This window comes from Medicago sativa, chromosome 7, assembly GCF_051527215.1.
Source record: "Medicago sativa cultivar Bolivia chromosome 7, Bolivia_mono, whole genome shotgun sequence".
Classification (NCBI taxonomy): Eukaryota; Viridiplantae; Streptophyta; class Magnoliopsida; order Fabales; family Fabaceae; genus Medicago; species Medicago sativa.
In genome coordinates this window covers 29,038,191-29,058,493 of record NC_140755.1, presented here as the reverse complement: position 1 = coordinate 29,058,493, position 20,303 = coordinate 29,038,191, and the positions used below count along the sequence as shown (strand labels likewise).

Below are 20,303 nucleotides of genomic sequence, written 5' to 3'. Positions count from 1 at the left end.
AGCATGACAGAGGTGCAAATATCACAAGGCAGTGTGAGAAATAGCAAAAAAACAAGTAAACCACAGGATCTACAACAAACAGGCCCAAACCCAGAGTTCTGATTGGATTCAGATCATCCAAACGCCTCAAAGGCGTTGGATTGATCCGCTTCCTCCAAAACCCTAGATCTGATGGCTAGGAACACAAGACACACAATACACAGGTTTAGGTGCACAGAAAGAATGAATCTAAAGCGTACACGTAAGCAAGAGATAGATCTAACGGTCAAGAGGAAGGGGATAGGATGAACCAAAGTTAAACCAGACTGGTTCGCATGAACCGGTCCGGTTTACATTCTATAAAAGCGCATAAACCGGTCCAAGCCTCATTTCACACCTCTCCCTCTCTCTCTAAGCTTCTCTAGAGAGAGAAGCTCTGCAACTTCCCTCGTCTTCTCCGATCTTCTTCCTCGCGAGATCCGACGAGTTCAAAGGCGCTGGTACGGTGGTTCGCCGGTGGCGCCACCGTACCGGAGTGGTTTTTCAAAGCTTTTTACATGTTTGAACTCGCCTTCTCCTCCTCTTTACGATTTTGAAACTATTTCTTGAAGGAGAGGCTTAGATCGGAGCAGATCTACAGTTTTCGATTCGAACAAAAACCTAAAACGAAAGAGAGAAGAGAAAGAGAGAAGAAATGCTTACCTAGGTTTTAATCGGAGGATAACGAACTCGACGGAAAAACCTTGAATTCACCTGAATCTTCGAGGTAAAATCCGGAAATAAGCCGGTTTTGTTTTCTTCTTCTCCTTCGTATTCTGCTTCTCTGTGAATTTGTGGAACCGATACCGTTTCAATTCGATCTTTCTTCTTCTCTCAAGCTTCCCTTCGTGATCGTGTTTGATTCATCACTGTCAGTGAAAAATCTGCACTTGAATTGCGAAGTGAGTGATTCGATGATGAAGATTCCGCGAAGAATCTCTGAGAATTGCTTCGAATTTGTTGCGATGGATCGTGAATTGAGTTTGTTTACTGTGGAATTGGTAAAAACTGGTGCGAATTTGTGAAGTTTTGCTTTGGAATTGAAGGTTTGAAAACGGTTAGGGTTTGAGTTCTTGATGAATGTTCTTGAAGTTCTAGAATTTTTTTGAGCTTTGATCCTTGAGATCAGAGAGAGAAATTCCAGAGGTGTTTGTTGTGATGTGGCGCGTATTCATCGGGATTGCACTGTTGTAGCTATTTATAAGCTGCCATGTGTACGACTGGACCAATAGAAACTTGACACCTGTGCTTGGACCTGTAACTAACTCGGCCTTGCTGAGTTTGGGACTTAAGGACCTTTTTTGCAATTTTTGGAAATTGAAGGATTGTTATGCAATTATTGAAACTAAAGGACTGGACTGCAAAATAAACTAAAGGACTAAAATGCAATTAACAGAAATTGAAGGACTAAAAGGAAAATAACACAAAGGACTAAAATGAAAATAAAAGAAAATAGGGACTAAAATGAAAATAATAATAAAATTTGTTAAAATTGGTAATTTGAAAATAACGTAAAGTGAAACCAAAAATAAAATCAACAAAAGGACTAAAATGAACCAACTACACAAATGAGGTACTTCAAAGTAACCTCCCTTCGTCAAAATTTTATGTGAAATGACCAAAATGCCCCTAGGGACTAAACTGACCTAAAATGACTCAGATGCAATCTTTGAAATGGATTTTAACATGGAATTGAAACAAGAATTTATACAAACAAATTGAAAAGACTCAGAGACAATTTTCAATGACTAAAATGAGTTTGAATGCAGGAAATGACTAAAATGCCCTTTTTCATGAATTTTTGCAAATAACATTGAAATAAAATGCAGAGAAATATGCAATTGATCAGAGACAATTTCAAATGACTTGATATGCAAGAAAAACCTTTTGGATGGCTTGAAATGCAAGAAAACATAGACAAAGTCACAATTGAAAAATTTTCAAAACAAAGACAGTAAAACATGCAACTAAAACATAGTAAAATATCAGGGTAAACAATATCAAATTGGCAATCTCTCAAGAGTGATAGACACATATCAAAGATGGAAAAACATTTTGAGCAAGTATTTTTAGGTCCAAAATTAGGGTATGACACACAAGATCAAATTGATCATTGACACCAGTGAGAAAACGAATAGAACGCGTAATCTCATGTTGATGTTTAACATTGAGCACACCGGTATTGCAAGTACAACGATGAGAACATGCACAAACCGGTGTTGGAAGATAAGCTTCAAGCTCTTCCCACAAAACCTTCAAAGCAGTGAAAAATTCAGAAACAGAGCGTGAATCTTGCTTCAAACCAAAGATTTCACACTGTAATTCAGAAATTCAAATGTAATTGCCTTGAGAGAATATTTCTTTAAGTTTGTTCCAAACATCTACAACATTCTCATGGAAAACAATACTCTGTGCAATGGAATCTTCAACCGAATTCATGATCCATGAATGAACAAGCATGTTGCGACGATTCCATGCCTTGAAACTTGGATCAAAATCCGTTGGAACAGGGATTGATCCATCAACAAAATCAAATTTGTTCTTCCCTCCTAAAGCTCTGCGCATTGAACGCGCCCAAGAATGATAATTGGAATTGTTCCATACCGGAGTGATAGCAACAGAGGAAGGACCATCAGAAGCGTGAACGTAATAGACATTACCATGTTGTTGAGACGGATCGAGAATCGGAGGAATAACAGGACCTCCAAGAACACGACCGTTCACGGCGGCGTTACCACGCACCATCAGAGAAGAAGCAGAAAAAAACTGAAGAAAGAAAAAATGAAGAAGACGATGCGCAGCAGAGCTCAGAGGAGCTCTGATACCATCTTAAACTTCACCATATCCATGGTGAAAACTCAGAGAAAATTGAATCTTGATGAAGAAGAAAGAGAGAAAATGAGAGAAAATTCTGATTTTATTCAATTGAGAGTGTGAACTATTACAACAATGCTATTTATAACAGTTCATGAACCTTACAAACTTGTAACTAACTTTTAGATCAAGTAAAGCTAGTACATAATAAGGTTCTATGGAATCACAAGGAAACTTGCTCTCCAAGTTATCTAATGTTGGTAACTTGCTCTGCAACAAGTTACTTAATGATACAAGGAGTATATAGTTTAACAAATTTCATTCTTCTTTTTGCGGCACAACAAAGAAGAATAAGAAGAAGAAGAAACCACGGAAGATATCAACTGACCTAATTTGAGGAGGTTACTTATATGTATAATCAAATGCAATATTTTATATTTTATTTTCAAATATAACGAAAAAGATCACGCCAATTAATATTTCCTTAAAAATATACAATCCAACCTTTGAAAACAATTACCACAAACAAGGAGCGTTATGAACACCATTTTTAACATTCACTCTCTTATTGATAGAAATTCAAGTGAATAATACACGTTGAAAATGGATCCTATGTTATATAAAATGGTGATAAGACTCACTTGAATTTTACCCAGTAAGAGATTGAATGTAAAGAGAGCTAAAATGAACACACACCACGTTAACACCATTTGGGATTGAGCTATTCTCTTTCAGAATGGCATGGCTTCCACCTAGATGGTGGCATTCAACTATGTTTTCATTTTTATTTTATTTTTGTCTAAATTTGTTTTACAAATTCTAAATAGAAATTACAATTCTTACTCTCCTCTTCTAACAATTTCTCTCATATCATTTTCTCTCATCTACATATGCCTACACGCACCAAATTTAAATTTTTTAATATAAAGAAGTCATTTGAAATGTTATCAACTCCAACGAAGAGGTTATCAGAGTTGAAGAACAACTCAACTACTTCTTTTTTATTTAGCTCATGATGATACTTGAAAGGTGGTATATATTTCATATTGTGATCCTTACATCTCATTGAAAGAGGATAACAAAGACACTGTATGTTATGACATTAAGCTTTTTGATAATGACGTTGTAGTTGAAGTAGAAGACATGTTTCTTGTTCGAAGAAGGTGGAGAAAGACTGATGAGCGAGGCTGATTGGTAAGGTTTTAGTACCCACAAATTCTTTTCTAGTTTGTCAAGCATAACAATTATGTAGTCATAGCTTACTCAAAATGGGATGCAATAAATCCAACTTCAACAATAACCAACATTTATTTTGTTAAAAAAATAAAGAACATTTATTCTTGGACATATATGAAGTCATGTCACGGTCTATACTATAAAGGGTTAAATATATTTTTTTATTCTTAAAATTATATCAACTTTTCGTTTTAATCTCTTTAAAAAATTTCTTCGACTTTTAGTCCCCAAAAAAATTCCATCTTTACTTTTGATCCTTCCTTCGAAGTAGACTCATGTAGAATTCATATTTTTAAACAAAATTTTGCTAAATAGTTTATAATATTATAAGAAACTCTCCCAAAAAAATTTAGAATTTTTAACAAAACATTAATTAAATATGAATTTGTATATGTTTGACGGTTAAACTTCATATTTAATACATGTTTTGTTAAAAAATTCTAATTTTTTTTAGCGATTCTTATAATATTATAAATTTATATTAGTTTTGTTCAAAAATATAAATTCTACATATAAGTTGACTTAAAAGTAGGGACCAAAAGTTAATATGGAAAACGTTTGGGGCTAAAAGTCGAAGAAATTTTTTAGAGGGACTAAAAAAAATTGATATATTTATAGGAATAAAAAACATATTTAACCCTTATATACTAACTAGCGAAAAGACGGGCACTCACGTGCCCGCCTTTCCTCTCCTTTTATTGCGCAAACATTTGAAAATTATTAACAGTGTTTTTTTGAAAAAAAAAATTATTTTGATGAAAGTTATAACAAAGTAAACTAACAATGATTATCTATTTCAATGACACCAACAATATAACAAAAAAATATAATCTAAATTCTTAAAAAAAATTAATGACACCAACAACAATCTTTATTATAAAAAAAATTATTTAGGGATATAATTGCAATAATGAAAAAGTAAGTATAAAAATATACCCATCTAGTTTGTTGCACTTTTTAAATGTTAAAGGAAAAAAATCATATCGTATTTGTTACACTTTTATTTTAATATTTAAATTTATTATTATCTATTTGTTATACGTGTTATTTGTATTAAAATTTAAGGGCAAAGAAAAAGCCGGAAGGGGTTATATTCTTTGTATATATTATTGATGTATTATAATATGGTAGTAGCTCTAACACAAACGTTGTAGGTAAAAGGCCAAAATAATGTGTACTAGCTTCAAAGATGACAAAACACAATGTCATATAATATGCTCATTTTGCCTTACATAGTTATAAGTGAATCAGGATTATAACTAAAATGAAAAGTCGAAATTATGAGGAGCCAGGATTACATTCACACCTCCTCCATCTAATTTGGTGCCCAAAAGACAAAGTACCACTTGTTGTACGCCATGGAGAATTGGAGATACTGCGTACAGGAGGGATTGATAACCTATATGATTCCATTTGTAAAATTATCTCTTATTTCTAAAAGTTAACCCGTGGCGCAATATTAACCCTAGATTTAACCAATTTTTTTTGCATGACTTTACTATATTAACCGTAGATTTAATTTATGCAAAATGTCATCTCTTATTTCTAAATATTAACCCGTTACGCAATATTAACACTAGATTTAACCTAATTTTTTCGCGTGACTTTACTATAATAACCCTAGATTTAATTTATGCAAAATGTCATCTCTTATTTCTAAATGTTAACCAGTGACGCAATATTAACTTTAGATTTAACCTAATTTTTTCGTGTGACTTTACTATATTAACCCTAGATTTAATTTATGCAAAATGTCATCTCTAATTTTAACCTAATTTTTCCCTCCACACTTTTGCATTTAATGTTTATCTAAAGTAAAATAAAATTATGTTCCTAATTATAAGCTGTTTTTTTGGAAAGGAATAATTGTTAACCCGTCTCGCTATAGTTAACCTAATCTCTTACTTATAAATGTTAACTCATCTTGCTATACTTAACCTATTATGTTACGTTACTTATAGATGTTAATCCGTCTCGCTATACTCAACCTAATTTTAACCTAATTTCCCTTCACACTTTTGCATTTAATGTTTATCTAAAGTATTATAAAATTATGTTCCTAATTATATGCTACTTTTTGGGGAATCTCTTACTTATAAATGTTAACCCGTCTCGATATACTTAACATAATTTTAACCTAATTATGTTATGGTACAATACCAACGTCTATGCTTCTTAATATTATGAAATACTATATGACAATTATGACATTCATCTAAACTATTTTATTACTTATTACCGTCAAATATTACTTTCCATATGACATGTGTGTTAGCACGGGTCGATGGTCTAGTAAGCAACAAGGGTGCTTCTACGGTGCAGTCAGAAAACTGACTTTTTTGAAAAAGTTATTTTGTTTTTTTTTAAGGAAAAAAAGTTATTTTGTTTAGTCAATAGTATAATTGTTGATGTCATGTCAACTAGTGTCATGTTGGTGGACCACTCTAAAACTAAACTTTACCTTATTACAAATCAGTCCTCATATAAAATATTCAGGAGAATTTCAATTTTAGTGCACAAATGGAAATCTATGTGTTGAAGGCGAAAAGTGGTATGGAGATGATTTTTTAGAATTTTCATTATTCAGTTTGTTTTCCGGGTAAATCGAAGAACATTATTTTATAAAGATTTAATTTTTAGGATTTCTAAGAAAATAGGGGGTTTTGTTAATTGAAGGATTAGAACCTTGTGAAAATCGGTTTAACTTCATCAGAAAAGTCATTATAATGACTTCGTACCATAGAATTTTCCAAGCAATAATGCTTACAACAAGTTGAATCTCTAAAACTAATAGCTTTAACACTTGTGTTGCTAATATAGTATATGTAATACCATCACATGTTGTGAGATTTCTGATTCATCTTACAACGCAATTTGGTTCTAGTGTATAACAACAGTACCATAACTCGATATTTTCCCATGTTTAAGAACCACCAATAATCCTAAATGCAAGCAATTGGTCTGAGCCTGTGTTTCTTCACCAAGTTTTCCCCACCCCACCATATTTGCAACATTGCCTTACACAACCCCATACTCCGTATACTAGTACTTGTTGTTAGCGGCAAACATGGCAGCAACTACGTAGCTCATCAGATTTGGTGGCTTGGATGGCGATGGAGGATTCGACACAGCACGAAAGGTTCAATCTGGCGGTTTCGACATTGGTGGTACACTTTGTCGATCATAAGAAAGGCATGTTTACATTGATCCAGTCCACGGCACTACCTTGATCTCCGCCAAAAGGACACAATCGGTTTTCAATATTACTCTCAAACAATCAAGTATAGTAACATAATACACCTAGGAGATGTGATTACAATTAAGGAAAAATAGATGATAGACGGAAAATTTGGCACTAAGCCATTTAGAGAAAATGCATTGAAGTGATGGCAGCTAAAAGGCCAAATAGAGGAAAGAATTATAGGGAGAGAGTAGAACCAATTCCAATCATCATTTTTATGCCTATCTCTTAATTGATCTTTCTTTATAACAATCTTTGGGCATATTTTCTGCTCACTATATTCTCTCAACTATTGGATCAGATTACACATGACCATTTTCCCTAATTAATTTGCTGACCCACTTTGATGACTTAATTAGCATATACTCTATTGGTATCATAATAATGTCAAAGTAAGGTAGGATGTATGCAGATAGATAACATCAAGTTGAAAATATCACAACCTATTCTTATACTCTTGCGAACATTTGAAAAAAGTACTTGGTTATAAAATATATTCAAACAAACTCCTCTACATGTCACTCACACATGGATCGTGTACATCAAAATTTAGTACTGTTCTTATCATAAATAATACATTTCAATCAGAAAACATATTCCCTATTTATTTATTGACAATCCAATTCATTGTGGGTTGCTAAGATCACCCATCAAGAGGATTAAGCACCTGTCCAACAAAGATGATTGTTCCGGTCAAATCATATCTAATTAGAGATATAAGAATGGGTGGTCAGCTACAAAATCCATTTGAGTTGGACAACGAATAGTTCCACATTGTTGTCCTATAGTTACAGCACTTACCGCAGCAGCTTCAATGCCTTCTTCATTTACTTCAATGAAAGATTTGTGGAATATACTGGAAACAAAAAGCTTTTTACTCACAGAGGAGTCCACCATTTTTGTCAGCCCAGCAGCATAGAAAGGTAAAACCACACCTAGCTCCTTTAGCATATCAGAAGTTTTAGTTCCAAATGAAAAATTGAACTTTGGAATCCTAAAGTCACCTACTTCCACTTTATCAAGAGGAAGCTTGTGTTGTAGTAACTCAGATTCAGAAGCCACCTTTTCAACCAAAGCTGGCAGCCCATCTTTTACATTTGGAAGAAAAAAGTACATAGTGAATTGACGCTTATCTTCACCTTGCTTATAAGGAAGACCAAGAACTTTAAAACCATCAAAAGCTCTAATAAACATTTTAGGGCAATTATAAATATAACTTGTATAATTTTCGCACGCTTACGCGTTTATAAATATTTTATGATATAACTTGACCCCACTTATTAAAATTTTTGGATCCGTCACTGGATGAATATATGGCATGACTCACCAAAATCCCAATTATATCGCAGCTAATGCTAGCCTATCAGTTTAAGTATGAAACTTTGACAATCATTTAAGAAACTGATTTTAAAATATACTTATAAACTGCCCTGGTAGGAAAAGTCTCCAACTGTTGCCATCTTGAATCACTAGAAAGAGTCGGGGCATCACTTATAGTAGATAAGATGGTAGAAACTAGATTTAAGTGGTTTGACACGTAGCACAATTTGATTTATGTAGCCGACCGCACTAAGTAGGATAAAGCTTTCTTGTTGCGACTGTTGATGTAAATATACTTCACTATTGGAGAAGGTAGAAGGAAGAACATGGAAGATTTTGTATTTTTTAGTTGGTGTACTATTGCAGGAGAAACATATGCAAAAGGAAAAACATAAGGGTAGTTCAATGAGATTAAAGAGAAAGATTATTATGTTTTAGCTTGAAGAAAATCATGTACTTCTAAGTCCTTAAATTTCACAGCTAAAACATCAACACAATATCAAAAGAGCGATAAATAAGGATTATTTTTAGAATGTAGCCGCTTTCTTGTATCTTTTTCATTGCTTGAGTGTGAAAAAATAAGAAGGTACCAAATCAGAATTTCAATATAGTATACAACTACTCAGAAAATGGACCAACTTGGATGTGACGTAATAAACAACTAAAAGTAAAAATAGTTAAGCAAGTACCTGATCATTTAAGGATCACATTTCTTCTAGTTCTTCACCTACATCAAAGTTCCCAAATTTAGAAATAGCATGGTAGAAGCTATAGAAATGACAGGAATGATAGAGTAACTATTACTTACATGGATCACGATGAAATGTAAGTTTACATGTTGAAGAGGCCCTTGGACTTGAGGATAATAGTCTTTTTGTTTTGAGCTGTCCAATGGTCCCGATTTTCATGGTTTGTAAAACTCTTGCATTCTTTAAAATGTATTTTGCTAGAAAAAGCTCACCCGGTAAGCCTAAAAAGCCGAAAAGATGACAAGTTTTAAGGTGTAATAAAAAGCATGGCGGAACAAAATCTGGATCCACCCAATTTTCTTGGTCATCTATTCCAGTCGATGTTTCCTTCGTCTCAGTCTGTTAATAATACATATAAAATTAAATAACATTAAACATAAATGTGTGATGTGAAAAGATAAATCAGGTATATGATTCTTCAAAAACCTCATTGAGCCTAAGGTATTGAAGCTTAGGGCACTGTTTGAGAACCTCTATTAACATATGCCAACGGTAATTGAGAAAGGTAAGGTCAAGGCGGGTCAAATTATGAAAGGTAGGAACTGCATCATTACAACAATACTCCTAAAATGTTTAGAAAGATAACATATTGTCAGAAATCACTGCAAAACTCCCAAAAGAAACAAAATAAATATTAAATGACATTTTCTTTTTTTTTTTTATATAGTAATCAAACCTGAGGAATTTCAATGCACAAAGAGTTCACATTTTGAAGTGCTTGGAATGGAAAATGAAGATAAGAGGAATCAACATCTGCTTGTTTCAAGTTACTTAACCTAAAGTTTTTCCATTTGTCACAGCTTTGAGAGTCCACCTCAGACTCATAATAGATTTGAGATATCGTTAAATCCTCGAGAATTGGACAGCCACCTAAAAGCAACCTTAGATCTGGTTCTTCCCAGAAAGTTATAGAAATTAATTGAAGAGTTTTGAGCAATGGAAGTTCAACCGATGAAATACTTTGCTTCGCCCAGAAAAAGCAAAGCTTGAGAACTACAAGCGTACTGCAGGTGAAAATGGTGATGGGTAACTTTGGTAAACATTTTTCTGCGTCCCAGCCAGTCATGCCTAAACGGAGGTCAAGGTACTCAACACCATGTTGCAACACAAAGTTGATCCATTTAGTGAAACTTGGAATGCGAACAAGATTGATACTGTCGCTATAATCGTAATGAACATCAAAACGGAAAGTCTTAATTGGAAGTGCTGGATCTCGGGAGAATAAAACGGAATACACAAAGTCGTTAAAGCGAAAATTGGCATCTGGACCTTCTAGTACAAGGTTGCTGAAGTCGAGAACCGGAAGTGAAAGCCAGAGATGGTTCCACCTCTTGGAAAGAATGCTCGTGGCAATGGATTCTTCAGTTGAGAGAAAAGAGAGAATGTGACAAATAATAGGGTCTGGTAACGTGCTTATTATATCTTCAGCCATTGAAATTGAAAGTTTTCACAATTTCACACGAGAAGGAGAAGCACATAAAATGGGTTTGTTATAACTGAAATTGTATTAATAAAGTTGAAGGGGGCGAACCTCGTTGAATAAATTGCATAAGAACTCTTCACCTTCCTCTCATCTTTCTTGATGCCGTTGTCACTCAATAATAAGAAGTTTAATTAATTTCCAATGGAAAGTCATTACTAATCTTATTTGTCTTCTCTCAATTAAGACTCATCAACTTTTTTCATTTTCCAATACTCAATTTTATCTCCCAAATTTTATTTTCATTTTCCCAAGCATGCAGGCAAAAGAAATAGTCATATGAAAGGTCATTAAACATTAAACATGAAAGTGGGATGGAAAATTTGAAATCAAGAAATGAAGTAAGGAAAATTTTAAAAATAAATATTTAATTACATATGAAAATAATTTATCCTCATCTCTTTTAATTTTTTAATCTCACTAATTTGCATATAAAAAATCAATAAAAACACCACATTAATGTTGATATTTTTAAAATAATCATTAGTTCTCAAAATTCAATATCAACTTTTTCATTGCGCTATATATATAATAGAAACACTTTTTTTGACCAAATAAAATAGAAACATTTAAACACTATATTAATGTTGATATTATGAAAATAGTCACGAATTTTCGAAAAATTATCAATTTGACAATCGCATAAGCATAAAAACACATCAACGAGTGCGGTGCAAATATTTAACGGTGTTTTAAATATAAAATAAAAATCTATTTAATAGAAACACTACATTAATGTTTATATTTTGAAAATAGTCATGAGTTTTCAATATTTAACGAGAGGGGTGCAAACAATGAACAATGTTTTACATATAAAATAAAAATTTATTTAATAGAAACACATATTAATTTTGATATTTTGAAAATTGTCATGAGTTTTCAAAATTTTATCATATCGATTTTCTTATATATATACATAAAAATTTATTTTCGGATATATAATTAAATAAAATTCACAACTGATGCGATTCAACTATTTAACAGATATTTGTATAAATAATAGAAAAATATTTAATAGAAACATTACATTAATAATGATAATTTTCTTTTAATATCTTTAAACATTCAACAATAACAATCTATTCTTTTTATCGTGAGCTTAGCTCAGTTGGTATGGACAATACATAATTACCGCAAATGTTATGTGACTTATCCGAAAGCATGGGTCTTTAGTCTTTACTAGTTCTTGTGTTAAGGTTCCTCTTTTATTTTTTATTTAAAGAAGATTTCTCCTCTTTATATATCTTTTTTTTTTCCGTATAACATAATGTTTCTCCTTCTACTCTAGGGAAAATTTATTTATTTTTATTGGACTCTAGCGAAAGTTTTTCACCAATGTTTGTCTGTAAAAAATAAGTTTTTTTTCTAGCTTACCTTTGAAAATTTGCGGGTCCATTTACTTATCAACGAATTAAAATTATTACTCAAAAAAAAAAAACCAATTAACATTAGCTACATTGATTATTATTTTTTTTACAAACATTAGCTACATAGATAAAATTATGAATATTAATTGCAAATTTATTCATGTGCTTAATTTCGACCATGCCCACAAGTTGGGGTTTAGCTATGTCCATTATTCACATAATTTTTTTTACTAATATATGAAGAGAAATGTTAGTATATAATATGTTCGATTTGTCTCAATAATTATTTTTAAAATATCATTTTTTTCTTTATTTTTCACTATAGATAATTAAAATTGTTAGATAATTAAAATTGTTAATGGTCAAATGTGTGCAATGTCACATTGTCATATGTGAACTGGTTAAAAATATTATTTTTTTTAAAAAAGAATATCTAAAAGAATTATAAAATATATTATCATAAAATATTTAATATTTTTAAAATATATTATCATAAAATATTTAATATTTTTTTAAGGAATAAAATATTTAATATTTAAGAATCAATTGGACTCTCTTGTACAGTAATGGCTTAAGACTTAGACTCAGTTTTCTCCTATCTCTTTATTCTCTTTTATGTACTAAGAACACAATTTAAATTGGGTTCTAATCTATCAATTTTATCTTAATTGATTAGTTGATTTACAATCATTCATTTTATTACACTATCAATTGTCGAAACCCTTACAATGGTGCTTTCATCTTTGAACTCTACATCTTGATTGGTTGAATTGAATCAACAATCTAGCTTGCATATGGCGGAATATTCAAGAGAAATTCGAGAGTCATGTGCTAGAATTCTCAAGTTGTTGCAAGAGGAGATCGATGCTTCGGAATTGTCAACAGTTCAAGAGGATGTGTTTTCCTCAGTAGAATCAATTGAGGAACATTACGTCACGGACCAAGAGCAAGAAATCACAAGGTTGAAGGCCAGTGAGGAAATTAAAGTGTTAGGAAGAAATAGAAGAAATCCATAGAATTAAAAGCCTCTTTGTCAAAGGATACCTCTTCGGTTCAAGAGGATAGTGATTTCGGTGAAGATTATCCTAGTGAAGAGGAGATTGAGTTGTTTGTAAGACAATACAACTAGTTTGTTCAAAATACGGTTTGAAACATAGTGACAAAAATTTGATCAATTTTAGGTAAATACAACTTAAATCCTTAGCTAGAAAATCCAACTTTAGATCTTTGTCACTATGAACATAATTCATATGAACATAATCCCTTACCTAAAATTTGAAATCGTGGGAAGAATTGAAACATATGAACATAATCTTTGTCATATGAACATATGAACCATATGTTCATATGTTCATACTCAATTCACTTCAATTTGATCAATTATGTTCATAAGAATTGAACTCAAAGGAAGAATTGTTTTAGGTAAGGATTATGTTCATATGTAAGACAATTCTTCCTTTTTCTCAATTGGATTATGTTCATATTTTAGGTAAGGATTTAACTCAATTGGATTTACCTAAATTTGATCAATTTTAGGTAAATCCAACTTATTGGTAAATCCTTAGGCAAACTAAGGATTTAAGTTGGATTTACCTAAAATTGAAACATATGAACATAATTCACTTCCTTTGAGTTCAATTCTTCCCACGATTCATATGAACATAATCCTTACCTAAAACAATTCTTCCTTTTTCATATGAACATATGAACATAATTCATATGAACATAATCCTTACCTAAAATTGGACAGCCACCTAAAAGCAACCTTAGATCTTGTTCTTCCCAGAAAGTTATAGAAATTAATTGAAGAGTTATAGATCTCGTGAACATAGTTCATAAGAATTGAACTCAAAGGAAGAATTGTTTTAGGTAAGGATTATGTTCATATGTAAGACAATTTTAGGTAAATCCTTACCTAAAATATGTTTCAATTTGATCAATTATGTTCATAAGAATTGAACTCAAAGGAAGAATTGTTTTAGGTAAGGATTATGTTCATATGTAAGACAATTCTTCCTTTTTCTCAATTGGATTATGTTCATATTTTCGGTAAGGATTTAACTCAATTGGATTTACCTAAATTTGATCAATTTTAGGTATATCCAACTTATTGGTAAATCCTTAGGCAAACTAAGGATTTAAGTTGGATTTACCTAAAATTGAAACATATGAACATAATTCGCTTCCTTTGAGTTCAATTCTTCCCACGATTCATATGAACATAATCCTTACCTAAAACAATTCTTCCTTTTTCATATGAACATATGAACATAATTCATATGAACATAATCCTTACCTAAAATTGGACAGCCACCTAAAAGCAACCTTAGATCTTGTTCTTCCCAGAAAGTTATAGAAATTAATTGAAGAGTTATAGATGTTGTGAACATAGTTCATAAGAATTGAACTCAAAGGAAGAATTGTTTTAGGTAAGGATTATGTTCATATGTAAGACAATTTTAGGTAAATCCTTACCTAAAATATGTTTCAATTTGATCAATTATGTTCATAAGAATTGAACTCAAAGGAAGAATTGTTTTAGGTAAGGATTATGTTCATATGTAAGACAATTCTTCCTTTTTCTCAATTGGATTATGTTCATATTTTAGGTAAGGATTTAACTCAATTGGATTTACCTAAATTTGATCAATTTTAGGTAGATCCAACTTATTGGTAAATCCTTAGGGAAACTAAGGATTTAAGTTGGATTTACCTAAAATTGAAACATATGAACATAATTCACTTCCTTTGAGTTCAATTCTTCCCACGATTCATATGAACATAATCCTTACCTAAAACAATTCTTCCTTTTTCATAAGAACATATGAACATAATTCATATGAACATAATCCTTACCTAAAATTGGACAGCCACCTAAAAGCAACCTTAGATCTTGTTCTTCCCAGAAAGTTATAGAAATTAATTGAAGAGTTATAGATCTTGTGAACATAGTTCATAAGAATTGAACTCAAAGGAAGAATTGTTTTAGGTAAGGATTATGTTCATATGTAAGACAATTTTAGGTAAATCCTTACCTAAAATATGTTTCAATTTGATCAATTATGTTTATAAGAATTGAACTCAAAGGAAGAATTGTTTTAGGTAAGGATTATGTTCATATGTAAGACAATTATTCCTTTTTCTCAATTGGATTATGTTCATATTTTAGGTAAGGATTTAACTCAATTGGATTTACCTAAATTTGATCAATTTTAGGTAGATCCAACTTATTGGTAAATCCTTAGGCAAACTAAGGATTTAAGTTGGATTTACATAAAATTGAAACATATGAACATAATTCACTTCCTTTGAGTTCAATTCTTCCCACGATTCATATGAACATAATTCTTACCTAAAACAATTCTTCCTTTTTCATATGAACATATGAACATAATTCATATGAACATAATCCTTACCTAAAATTGGACAGCCACCTAAAAGCAACCTTAGATCTTGTTCTTCCCAGAAAGTTATAGAAATTAATTGAAGAGTTATAGATGTTGTGAACATAGTTCATAAGAATTGAACTCAAAGGAAGAATTGTTTTAGGTAAGGATTATGTTCATATGTAAGACAATTTTAGGTAAATCCTTACCTAAAATATGTTTCAATTTGATCAATTATGTTCATAAGAATTGAACTCAAAGGAAGAATTGTTTTAGGTAAGGATTATGTTCATATGTAAGACAATTCTTCGTTTTTCTCAATTGGATTATGTTCATATTTTCGGTAAGGATTTAACTCAATTGGATTTACCTAAATTTGATCAATTTTAGGCAAATCCAACTTATTGGTAAATCCTTAGGCAAACTAAGGATTTAAGTTGGATTTACCTAAAATTGAAACATATGAACATAATTCACTTCCTTTGAGTTCAATTCTTCCCACGATTCATATGAACATAATCCTTACCTAAAACAATTCTTCCTTTTTCATATGAACATATGAACATAATTCATATGAACATAATCTTTACCTAAAATTGGACAGCCACCTAAAAGCAACCTTAGATCTTGTTCTTCCCAGAAAGTTATAGAAATTAATTGAAGAGTTATAGATCTTGTGAACATAGTTCATAAGAATTGAACTCAAAGGAAGAATTGTTTTAGGTAAGGATTATGTTCATATGTAAGACAATTTTAGGTAAATCCTTACCTAAAATATGTTTCAATTTGATCAATTATGTTCATAAGAATTGAACTCAAAGGAAGAATTGTTTTAGGTAAGGATTATGTTCATATGTAAGACAATTCTTCCTTTTTCTCAATTGGATTATGTTCATATTTTAGGTAAGGATTTAACTCAATTGGATTTACCTAAATTTGATCAATTTTAGGTAGATCCAACTTATTGGTAAATCCTTAGGCAAACTAAGGATTTAAGTTGGATTTACCTAAAATTCAAACATATGAACATAATTCACTTCCTTTAAGTTCAATTCTTCCCACGATTCATATGAACATAATCCTTACCTAAAACAATTCTTCCTTTTTCATATGAACATAATTCATATGAACATAATCCTTACCTAAAATTGGACAGCCACCTAAAAGCAACCTTAGATCTTGTTCTTCCCAGAAAGTTATAGAAATTAATTGAAGAGTTATAGATCTTGTGAACATAGTTCATAAGAATTGAACTCAAAGGAAGAATTGTTTTAGGTAAGGATTATGTTCATATGTAAGACAATTTTAGGTAAATCCTTACCTAAAATATGTTTCAATTTGATCAATTATGTTCATAAGAATTGAACTCAAAGGAAGAATTGTTTTAGGTAAGGATTATGTTCATATGTAAGACAATTCTTCCTTTTTCTCAATTGGATTATGTTCATATTTTAGGTAAGGATTTAACTCAATTGGATTTACCTAAATTTGATCAATTTTAGGTAAATCCAACTTATTGGTAAATCCTTAGGCAAACTAAGGATTTAAGTTGGATTTACCTAAAATTGAAACATATGAACATAATTCGCTTCCTTTGAGTTCAATTCTTCCCACGATTCATATGAACATAATCCTTACCTAAAACAATTCTTCCTTTTTCATATGAACATATGAACATAATTCATATGAACATAATCTTTACCTAAAATTGGACAGCCACCTAAAAGCAACCTTAGATCTTGTTCTTCCCAGAAAGTTATAGAAATTAATTGAAGAGTTATAGATCTTGTGAACATAGTTCATAAGAATTGAACTCAAAGGAAGAATTGTTTTAGGTAAGGATTATGTTCATATGTAAGACAATTTTAGGTAAATCCTTACCTAAAATATGTTTCAATTTGATCAATTATGTTCATAAGAATTGAACTCAAAGGAAGAATTGTTTTAGGTAAGGATTATGTTCATATGTAAGACAATTCTTCCTTTTTCTCAATTGGATTATGTTCATATTTTAGGTAAGGATTTAACTCAATTGGATTTACCTAAATTTGATCAATTTTAGGTAGATCCAACTTATTGGTAAATCCTTAGGCAAACTAAGGATTTAAGTTGGATTTACCTAAAATTCAAACATATGAACATAATTCACTTCCTTTGAGTTCAATTCTTCCCACGATTCATATGAACATAATCCTTACCTAAAACAATTCTTCCTTTTTCATATGAACATATGAACATAATTCATATGAACATAATCCTTACCTAAAATTGGACAGCCACCTAAAAGCAACCTTAGATCTTGTTCTTCCCAGAAAGTTATAGAAATTAATTGAAGAGTTATAGATCTTGTGAACATAGTTCATAAGAATTGAACTCAAAGGAAGAATTGTTTTAGGTAAGGATTATGTTCATATGTAAGACAATTTTAGGTAAATCCTTACCTAAAATATGTTTCAATTTGATCAATTATGTTCATAAGAATTGAACTCAAAGGAAGAATTGTTTTAGGTAAGGATTATGTTCATATGTAAGACAATTCTTCCTTTTTCTCAATTGGATTATGTTCATATTTAGGTAAGGATTTAACTCAATTGGATTTACCTAAATTTGATCAATTTTAGGTAAATCCAACTTATTGGTAAATCCTTAGGCAAACTAAGGATTTAAGTTGGATTTACCTAAAATTGAAACATATGAACATAATTCACTTCCTTTGAGTTCAATTCTTCCCATGATTCATATGAACATAATCCTTACCTAAAACAATTCTTCCTTTTTCATATGAACATATGAACATAATTCATATGAACATAATCTTTACCTAAAATTGGACAGCCACCTAAAAGCAACCTTAGATCTTGTTCTTCCCAGAAAGTTATAGAAATTAATTGAAGAGTTATAGATCTTGTGAACATAGTTCATAAGAATTGAACTCAAAGGAAGAATTGTTTTAGGTAAGGATTATGTTCATATGTAAGACAATTTTAGGTAAATCCTTACCTAAAATATGTTTCAATTTGATCAATTATGTTCATAAGAATTGAACTCAAAGGAAGAATTGTTTTAGGTAAGGATTATGTTCATATGTAAGACAATTCTTCCTTTTTCTCAATTGGATTATGTTCATATTTTAGGTAAGGATTTAACTCAATTGGATTTACCTAAATTTGATCAATTTTAGGTAGATCCAACTTATTGGTAAATCCTTAGGCAAACTAAGGATTTAAGTTGGATTTACCTAAAATTCAAACATATGAACATAATTCACTTCCTTTAAGTTCAATTCTTCCCACGATTCATATGAACATAATCCTTACCTAAAACAATTCTTCCTTTTTCATATGAACATATGAACATAATTCATATGAACATAATCCTTACCTAAAATTGGACAGCCACCTAAAAGCAACCTTAGATCTTGTTCTTCCCAGAAAGTTATAGAAATTAATTGAAGAGTTATAGATGTTGTGAACATAGTTCATAAGAATTGAACTCAAAGGAAGAATTGTTTTAGGTAAGGATTATGTTCATATGTAAGACAATTTTAGGTAAATCCTTACCTAAAATATGTTTCAATTTGATCAATTATGTTCATAAGAATTGAACTCAAAGGAAGAATTGTTTTAGGTAAGGATTATGTTCATATGTAAGACAATTCTTCCTTTTTCTCAATTGGATTATGTTCATATTTTCGGTAAAGATTTAACTCAATTGGATTTACCTAAATTTGATCAATTTTAGGTATATCCAACTTATTGGTAAATCCTTAGGCAAACTAAGGATTTAAGTTGGATTTACCTAAAATTGAAACATATGAACATAATTCGCTTCCTTTGAGTTCAATTCTTCCCACGATTCATATGAACATAATCCTTACCTAAAACAATTCTTCCTTTTTCATATGAACATATGAACATAATTCATATGAACATAATCCTTACCTAAAATTGGACAGCCACCTAAAAGCAACCTTAGATCTTGTTCTTCCCAGAAAGTTATAGAAATTAATTGAAGAGTTATAGATGTTGTGAACATAGTTCATAAGAATTGAACTCAAAGGAAGAATTGTTTTAGGTAAGGATTATGTTCATATGTAAGACAATTTTAGGTAAATCCTTACCTAAAATATGTTTCAATTTGATCAATTATGTTCATAAGAATTGAACTCAAAGGAAGAATTGTTTTAGGTAAGGATTATGTTCATATGTAAGACAATTCTTCCTTTTTCTCAATTGGATTATGTTCATATTTTAGGTAAGGATTTAACTCAATTGGATTTACCTAAATTTGATCAATTTTAGGTAGATCCAACTTATTGGTAAATCCTTAGGCAAACTAAGGATTTAAGTTGGATTTACCTAAAATTGAAACATATGAACATAATTCACTTCCTTTGAGTTCAATTCTTCCCACGATTCATATGAACATAATCCTTACCTAAAACAATTCTTCCTTTTTCATATGAACATATGAACATAACTCATATGAACATAATCCTTACCTAAAATTGGACAGCCACCTAAAAGCAACCTTAGATCTTGTTCTTCCCAGAAAGTTATAGAAATTAATTGAAGAGTTATAGATCTTGTGAACATAGTTCATAAGAATTGAACTCAAAGGAAGAATTGTTTTAGGTAAGGATTATGTTCATATGTAAGACAATTTTAGGTAAATCCTTACCTAAAATATGTT

The 20,303-nt window shown here is 30.9% G+C and overlaps 1 protein-coding gene and 1 pseudogene across 1 annotated transcript; both read right to left on the bottom strand.

Moving 5' to 3' along the window:
• Positions 1 to 7,895: 7,895 nt before the first annotated feature.
• Positions 7,896 to 8,503, bottom strand: LOC146905413 (serpin-ZXA pseudogene; annotated as a pseudogene).
• Positions 8,504 to 9,333: 830 nt separating this feature from the next.
• On the bottom strand, positions 9,334 to 10,810 carry LOC146905412 (F-box/FBD/LRR-repeat protein At4g26340-like). Its single transcript, XM_085728534.1, has 4 exons — positions 10,055 to 10,810; positions 9,805 to 9,942; positions 9,438 to 9,717; positions 9,334 to 9,356 (listed from the first exon to the last, which is right to left on the bottom strand). The coding sequence occupies exons 1-4, from the start codon at positions 10,808 to 10,810 to the stop codon at positions 9,334 to 9,336; spliced, it is 1,197 nt and encodes a 398-aa protein (XP_085584660.1).
• Between the last annotated feature and the right edge of the window lie 9,493 nt (positions 10,811 to 20,303).

Coding starts and splice junctions, on each gene's coding strand:
- LOC146905412 (XM_085728534.1), bottom strand. CDS start 10,810: ATGGCTGAAGATATAATAAGCACGTTACCAGACCCTATTATTTGTCAC. Junction 9,943..10,054: donor TGTGCATTGAAATTCCTCAG/GTTTGATTACTA, acceptor TAAACATTTTAG/GAGTATTGTTGTAATGATGC. Junction 9,718..9,804: donor AATACCTTAGGCTCAATGAG/GTTTTTGAAGAA, acceptor TATTATTAACAG/ACTGAGACGAAGGAAACATC.